The sequence below is a fragment of the Rhinopithecus bieti genome, unplaced genomic scaffold, assembly GCF_001698545.2.
Source record: "Rhinopithecus bieti isolate Rb0 unplaced genomic scaffold, ASM169854v2 scaffold_54524, whole genome shotgun sequence".
Taxonomy (NCBI): Eukaryota; Metazoa; Chordata; class Mammalia; order Primates; family Cercopithecidae; genus Rhinopithecus; species Rhinopithecus bieti.
In genome coordinates this window covers 26,156-34,811 of record NW_016821081.1, presented here as the reverse complement: position 1 = coordinate 34,811, position 8,656 = coordinate 26,156, and the positions used below count along the sequence as shown (strand labels likewise).

Here is an 8,656-nt window from a genome sequence, read left to right as displayed (position 1 = left end):
TATATATATATATATACATATATATGACTAAAAGGCACCTGTGGTAGAGTGGAATGCACTGATCACCAAGGCAGAATACCTGGGTTGAATCCTGGATCTGCCTCTTTTCTAGCCGTGAAGCCTCAGGCAGGCAACTGTACCACCCTGCTGATTACCCCACCCTCCTCTGTAAACTGAGAATCCCACCACTGGCCATCCACCTCCCACCTCTGAGTGCACAAGAAGCTTCAACACAATAACATGGGAGAAGAGGTTTTGTAAACGATAAAACACCATGCACATGTGAATGCTATTATCATTCTAGGGTACTAGTTGTCCAGGTTTACTAATGAACACACACTTAGGGTTTCAATGAGTCTTTACCTAGCACATTCCCACTGCCCTGAGTCACATTAACCTACTTCAGATGCTAACTTGGCAGTGATTTTACTAAATACTGAAGCTGAAAACATAAAGAGTGGTTTTCTATATTATTTCTCCCTTGGCTTAAATTGTGAAACACCAGAACTTAGTGATCAGACAACATGACCTGGAATCAGACTCTCAGGAAAGAATTCCACCTTTACATCTTACTAGATTGGTGAGCATGGAAAGTGATGTGGTTTCTCTGTGTCTCAGTTTCCTCATCTGTCTATCCAAACCAGAACATTTCAGAGTGAAATGGTTTATCATCTGACCAGGACATCTGAGAATGAAAGCAGGTGATGTCAATGTTAATGTGAGGACAACAGGCATACACCAGAACCGTCCCCAGGCAAGTAGAGGATATAAGGTGGCTCTAAAAGAAGGGATAATGCTGGGCATGGTGGCTCACACCTATAATCCCAACACTTTGGGAGGCCCAGGCAGGCAGATCACTGAGCCCAGCAGTTCAAGACCAGCCTGGGCAACACGGTGAAACCCTGTCTCCACAAAAAAAAAAAAAAAAAAAAAAAAAACAGCCAGGAATTTTGGTGTGCACCTATAGTCCCAGCTACTCATGAGGCTGACAGGTGGGAAGATCACTTGAGCCCAGGAAGTCAAGGCTGCGGTGAGCTGTGATTGTACCACTGCACTCCAGCCTGAGTGACAAAGTGAGATCCTGTCTCAATAAATAGAAAAATAAATAAAGAGGAAAATGATAACAGTGCCTGCCTCACAGGCTTGAAGTGATGACTTAATCAGACAAAAGAGGCAAAGCACACAGTATACACTCATTAAATGCTAGCTATGATTTTCTTTTTGTCCTTACTCCTTCCATTCATTCAGCAAGTTCTTAGTGCTCAGGCATGACTCTGGGTGCCAAGAAAGTAACAGGAAGTCAGTGAATAAGAACTTATCTGATCAACAAAGACAAAAGGATTTATTATTATCCCAAAGTCCCTGATTCAGGAAAGCTATTTCAGTTTGACTAAAAGTGAGCTATAAATGAATCCCATAAAGTTGTATTAATTAATGCCCTTTGTAACCTAGCACTCAATGCTTCAAGGCATGTTACGATATTCACTCCCTTTCATTCCTATGCACACCCCATTATGATGAATTACATACGGCGTGTCCACCAAGACAGCTTTACAGAACCCATGCATTATGAAAGCAAAGTTGCTTTAGCTTGCTTTTGCAAGGAGATGCATCTATATCTTTTGCCAAGAATTAAGCATTTTACTTCAGGATACTAAAACAATTTTCTCTAATAAGTCAACACTCGCCATGAGAGGTAGATATTCCTTATTTTATAGAGACATTCATTAACCTCTAGGGGCTTGCTGCTGTAATCACAAATTCCTTTTCCTTCCTCCTTTCGCCGCCCTCCATTTCAGTAAAATTGGTCTCAATTACTATGACCACAAATTCTCACACCCTAACGTTTCTGTACTTAACTACGGGGCCTTGCCCTTTCTTCTTCCTCTATGTTCACATTTTACCAGGCACATTCTCAGTCAGCCCTCCTTTTGTGCTAATTTCTGAGGCCATTACAGAAGCCACATTCGACTCCTTCGGTGATTGTTAGATCCTCAAACAAACGCCAGCCAGGCCCCATCACTGGAAAGGCAAGCTATGGACCTCCAAAAAGAGTCTGCCTATGGAGTAAGCTGTATGTGCGTAATTCACGACAAACTGAGGGGCTATCAGTTTCTGTTGTACTCCATGCCTCTGTCTTGATTCAAAGAAGCTTAAATCAATGGCGTGTGTTTTGATCTGGTGCTAGTTATGCAGACGTGCTTAGTTTGTGAAAATTCAACAGCTGTACCTCATGTGCTGTATATTATATGCCATAAAAATTCTTTTAATAGCTTACACCATGTAAACCTCTATAAAAACTAAGCATAGTTTACACCTCACCTACACTATGTCCCTCAAACTGTTTTCAAATGGATTGCCACCAATCGGTGGGCCACGTAATCAGTTTAGAAGGTCCTGACAAGCATCTGTTGAATGGAATGGAGAATACAAGAGGGCATCACACACAGTGAAGGCAGCTACTGTTTCAGGAAACTTACTGCAGTTACATGGATGTGTACCATGGACCAGGTTGCCAGATTTTTTTTTTTTTTAACTGCAGAACTTGGTCGATAAATCTCTGGGAGACCCTGAGTACATCAACAAATAAAAGATGAATTTGGGAGTCAGACAAGCCTGGTTTCTGATCTTGGCTGGTTGCAACCTATGTGCTTAAGAACAAGTCACCTAACCTCAGTGAGCCTCCATTTTGCTATCTCTAAAATGGGGGTAAAAACTGTCAACTCCCTGGAATTGGTGTAAGGTGTCAGTGAGCTGGCAAACAGTCTGCCACAGAGTGCTACTTAGACATGGGCCCTACCCCCACTGTCATTTAGGTGGTACCTTGGACTAGCTTCTTTACCTGTAGGAAGGAAGTTTCAAGGAAATATACAAAGAAGGGAAGTGCCAAGGCCAAGACCTCACTAACATCTGAGAGCAGCAGGGCAGGGGAAAGCTATGACCCCAGCACATTTGGTGGTAAGTCATCTGGCTTTGGATTCTAACCAGAGGGAAAACCACTTTCCAAGATAATGGGGTTTTTCGTGTTATTCTTGGCAGGAGGTGGAGAAAGGCAGAAAGGGAAGAAGGTCTCAGTAAAGAAATAAAGCATTTATTTTAAGCAAATCACTTTGAAGACAGGTGGTTTTCATTTTGAGAACAAAAATGATGCTTAAAACAGAGGGTTATCCCAGACACCAGCCAGGGGCTGGCCAAGAGAGGGAAACAGTGCCCTGGGGTCTGAAATGCTCCCAAAGTGCCAGAGCAGTGATGGATGCAGATGGAGAGGGGTCCAGCCACATAAAAGATGGGACTGGCTCTATCAGCTTGCAGTCACAAACTACTTAAAAGTCATTCACCATATTAATTATCCAAAGCAACTATTCATTCAACAAATATCTGTTGAGCATTTTCTATGCATCTAGAATCAAGTTACGAGCTGGGGATATGGTAGGGATAAGACAGACAAGGCCCCTGCCCTCATGGAGCTAAAATTCTGGTGGGAGAGACATCAAATATCAAGTATATCAACGAGTTAACAAAATATTTACAGGCTGTGATATAAGGACTGTAAAGGAAATAAATGTGGTGATGTGATGGGAATGGAGAAAGGAAACTCAAGATGGGAGGCTGGCCCTTGAGACAAAATGGCCCTGGAGGGCTACATAGAGTGGTACCTGAAAGAAGAGAAAGGGCCAGCCAAGCAAGGAGCCAAAATAAAAAAAGGGGGGGGGCATTCCCAGCAGTGAGAATTGCAAGTGCCCGGACCCAGAGACAGTGCTCAGACAGGCAAGAACTCGATATGGTAGAAGGCAGTGGCTGAGTGGGAAGATGACCCCGATGAGGCTGAAAAGGTAGGCAAAGCCAGACCATACAAGGCCCAGTAGACCACAGAAAAGAAAGTGGATTTCAATGAAAAGCAGCAGAAAAGTACTGAAGGTTAGCACTCTGATACATTACTTTGATGTTGATTAAGAGGTGCTCTTAAATCATCATACGCAAAACAAACTGTCCTGATGATTTATACAATGTCTCTCTGTAATCAGTGATAAAAGTTAGCACTGTGTCAGAGATCACTGATACACAATTATTGAGGAGTATTGCCAGTCAAAGACAAACAACTTGAGCCTATGGATGAGATGAAATACGAGGAATTAAATGGGGGAAAGGGGTGGGAGAACTTGTGACTGGCAAGGGAACACCATCATCAGCAATTAACTCACAGCAAATATAAAGCACATAGTACAGTTAATTAACAGAGCAGGCTCTAGAAAGTGCCCTAAACACACACACACACACACACACACACACACTCACACGAAAGGCAACTGGGGCTTGACCGACGTGCATGGTGGCTGCCTAAATTCATAAACACATTAAATGAAACAACACAATGGAAAAGTACCAAGGCGGTCTCCTACATGTACTTCTGAATCAGAATTCAGATGACTGCTCAGCCGTTTTCAATCAAGGTTAATTTTTATTTTCATTTTTTTTGACACAGGGTCTCACTCCTGTCACCCAGGCTGGAGTGCAGTAGCATGATCATGGCTCACTGCTGCCTCGACCTCCCAGGCTCAGTCAATCCTTCAGCCTCAGCCTCCTGAGTAGCTGGGACTACAGGCGTGTGTCACCATTCCTGGCTAATTTTTTTTTTTTTAAGTAGAGACAGGGTCTCACCATGTTACCCAGGCTGGTCTCGAACTCCTGGGCTCAAGCAATCCTCCTGCCTTGGCCTCCCAAAGTGCCAGAATTACAGGCATAAATCATTGTGCCTGGCCGAGGTTTACCTTTTGTTTTCCTTCTCCCTCGCTCTGGCTGAATATAGGTTTTAATAAGTTGGAAACTCAAAGCTAGATGGGAAAGGGGTCTTTTGAATTATCACTCTCCCCAAGGACCTGTAACATAGCCTCCTAACTTGGGTCCCCAGTTCCCATCATCTTTAAACTTAAACATTATCTATGAGACATAACCATGACTCACTCATACCCCTTCCTCAGGACCTTGTTTTGGGAGGCGGGTACCTGGCCATGACTAAAAGGGCAACCTGGGGCTACGTACTTAAGCAAGGCCAATTGGTCGACCCCAAGATCAAACCTATGACACTGACCATGAGAACTTAGTGGCCACAAAAGCTGCCCTGAAACAAGCCAGGACAGCAACACTGGTGGCATCTCACAGAGCCCAGCACACTGCTTGCATTTATGGCATAGAGTGCCACGGAAAAGGAGAAGGATGGCAACCAAGCACCAGGTGCCTTCACATTCACTACTTCAAACAATCCAGTAACCCTGTGAGGTGGTAGGATGGAGATTTTCAGATGAGAAAAGTAAGACTCGGAGAGATCTTGGTTAGCGGCCCATGGCTGCACAGTTAGCTGAGCGGGGAACTGAACCTGTCCTGACACCTCAATTGGCATCTGGCAACAGGACAGTGCTCTTGACTGACCCCAAGCTGACTTTCTCTCCTGTCTCCCATCTCATTCTTACCCCCACTCCCTTTATTTCTTCACACTACAGGAAAGCTAAATTCCACACCTGGCTTCCTCTCAGATTCCCAAAACTGCCAGCTGCATCGGAAATGTTACCTGCTCCCAACCCCTGAGAGGGGTACCTCACTGCAGAAATGGATGCCTGCAGGGGGTTTGGCTGCATGCAGCTGCCTGTGTGCAGCATCCCCTGGAGAAAACTCACCTGGCTGTCTATAGTGATCAGAGAAGGAAAGAGCCACCAAACCAGATGACAGAGCTGTTCAAAATCTTTATAAATGCCACTACAAAAGGAACTCAGCCAAAAGAATCCACTTCTATCACAGACAAGGGCTTAGTGAAAGAAATACCCTTCGGCTACAAACCAGAAAACTGAGACCTGGGGCCAAGCAGAAAACAATGTTGGTCACCATCTTGGAAGGACTGACCTGAGACCAAATTCCCCATCATGCCTCCCTCTTGGCCTACAAAGTAGTTGGGCAACAGGCTACAAAAGATGCAGACATCGTAACAATCAAAACAGATGTATGGCCTACTTACAATCTCAGACAAGTCTGCAGCACTTGGGGCTTTGGCTGCTGAAACCTCCATTCTGTGAAGTATGAAATGGTAATTTCTGGCTGTGTCTGAACTCTGGGAAGGAGTAAGTTCCGTGCTCTCCGAGAACTGCAAGTCTCTCTGATTCACTTGGCAGCAAAATTATTCTAAGCATCCTGTCCCGTACCCAACCCGCCTGCCCCTCCCACTACACACTCACACTGGTGGATTTTTTTTTTGTAATTCTTTGCACTTATTTCTGTCACAAATCAAGTGAAAAGTAATCCAACCTCTGGCACTTGAGAGTGTGGAACCTGTATGACTGAGGAGGAGGAAGAGCCACCTAATTAGGAAGAAGTTATAATTAACATCAGAGAGGAGAGAGCTGGAGAACCGCAGAGTCTGCAGTAACAGCAAATGGAGATTATTTGAGACAGCTGAAACACTCCACCCAGGCCTCCAGAAGAGGACATGCACGGGAAACAAAGGGCATATGGTGTTTGCTTTCTTCAACATCCGTTCTCACCATTAAGAGCTGCACCAGCGAACGCTCATTACTTACATGTGGACAAACCTCGCCCTGAAAATGCACTCTAAAATACAGCTCTTAATCAAATAAATGACTTTGCAAAGCAGAGGCTTACCTTGATTTTTTTATCACACATAAGTACTAAAGTAAAATTTAATAAAGTCCAAATAACTGGCAGAATGTCTATTTGGCTCAGTGAAGCATGAACTGTACTAGAAAAAAAGTTCACTTTTGTTAATTTCAAGTTCATACAGTAATTCAAATACTGACATATTCAGAGCAGGATTTTATTTTTTCCCCAAGGAGAGATTCCAAGGGACTAACTTAACAACTAGATAGAAATGATTTTCTACTATTTACTACTAGTCATATATTTAGATATTTCTATCCTAAAGCAAACAGGTTTTTCAATGTTACTCAAATCATTTACTTCTCACATGTTAGTATTACCACCATCACCAATATTACCCTCACTATAAAACTGTTCAAAGGTAAACTTTAGTGAACTCCTTCACCAAATTATGAGAACCTCCTGAATTGGTGAGATCTGAACTGATACTTTTCAGAGATGTAAAGCTAGGGTCAGCTTCAAAACTACTCACGCATTATTACTCTCAAGCCTGTAGAGATCAACGATCAAATTTGCTGTCACTCAGCAGATTGGTCTACCTTCCCCTAGATAACAAGTTCAAAATCAGATGATCACCTTGCTTGCGTTTAACATTAAAAAAGGCCCCCAGGTGAAAGGAAACAAACAATCCAATGTGGTTGGTCAGTAACCCTCAGCGAGCACTGCTGGTTGCCTACCCAGTAGAGCTGGCTCCCTTCCTTCTTCCCCAGCAGAGCCCACTCCTGGTCACAGGTGCCCATCCATTCCCCCATGGAGCCCATTTCCAGCTCTAGGAAGGACAGCCTAATTAATTCTAAACCAAACATTGCTTCAGGGTGGGCAGTGGGAACAAAGCTCACCCAATCAGACTGCAAGAAATAACTCCTTCTACATACAGGCTGTGAGCAAGGAAGCAAAGGGCCCCACTGCAGATGGATGCCATTCTACAACCGTCTGACCACCACAGGGAAGCCAGCCCTTGGGTGAAGCTACTGCCAGAACAACACGGTGGGGGAAGAGACAGCAAGAACATGGGTTTCTGATGTCACACTGAGCGGCTGATCACACTGCCCCTGGGGTCCACCCTACCTCTAGCCTCCCAATTATGCGAAATAACAAATGTCTGTGTTTAAGGCAGTCCCAGACAGCTTTCTGTTCCATGTAATCTCAAGCATGCTGGGAGCAACAGGCTGAGCAGTAACTGGGTAGCCAAGAGTAAGAGTTTATAATTTGGGAAAGGGACTCCTTAAAGTAAATAATACATCTGCTGAAAACATTCTCCTTAATGTTAAAGAAAAAGGAGAAATTACAAAGATGAGTGGTTGCCTAGGGCTGAGCGTGGAAATAGAGAGTGACTGCAAATGGGCACAGGTTTCTTTTGGGGGTGGTGGAAATGTTCAAGAATTAGATTGTGGTGATGGTCACACAACTCCGTAAATATATTAAAAAGCACTGACTGGGATACTCAGTAGGTCAACATCATGGCATGTAAATTAGACCTCAAAGCTGTTTTAAAAACCTTGCCTGGGCCAGGTGCAGTGGCTCATGTCTGTAATTCTAACACTTTGGGAGGCTGAGGTGGGCGGATCCCTTGAGGTCAGGAGTTTGAAACCAGCCTGGCCAACATGGAGAAACCCTGTCTCTACTAAAAATACAAAAAAATTAGCCGGGCATGATGGCGGGTGCCTGTAATCCCAGCTACTTGGGAGACTGAGGCAGAAGGATCACTTGAACCCAGGAGGCAGAGGTTGCAGTGATCCGAGATCGCGCCACTGCACTCCAGCCTGGGCGACGGAGCAAGGCTCTGTCCCCGTGCGGGGGGCGGGGTGGGGGGGCGTGGGGAACATGTCTGGAGGCTCCGTACGGTGGCTGACGCCTGTAATCCTAGCACTTTAGGAGACCCAGGTGGGCGGATCACTTGAGGCCAGGAGTTCCAGACCAGCCTGGCCAACACAAGGAAACCCAGTCTCTACCCAAAAAATACAAAAATTAGCCAGGTGTGCTGGCGCATGTC

The 8,656-nt window shown here is 44.7% G+C and overlaps 1 protein-coding gene across 1 annotated transcript in view; it reads right to left on the bottom strand.

The window, feature by feature from the left end:
* LOC108520688 (SH3 domain-containing kinase-binding protein 1-like) overlaps positions 1-6,173 on the bottom strand; it is a 127,069-nt gene extending 120,896 nt beyond the window's left edge. Inside the window, exon 1 of the mRNA XM_017860158.1 lies at positions 6,008-6,173. Within this exon, the coding sequence (XP_017715647.1) occupies positions 6,008-6,058 (51 nt within the window). The 5' untranslated portion in view covers positions 6,059-6,173. The remainder of the gene's footprint in view (positions 1-6,007) is intronic.
* Positions 6,174-8,656: the final 2,483 nt, after the last annotated feature.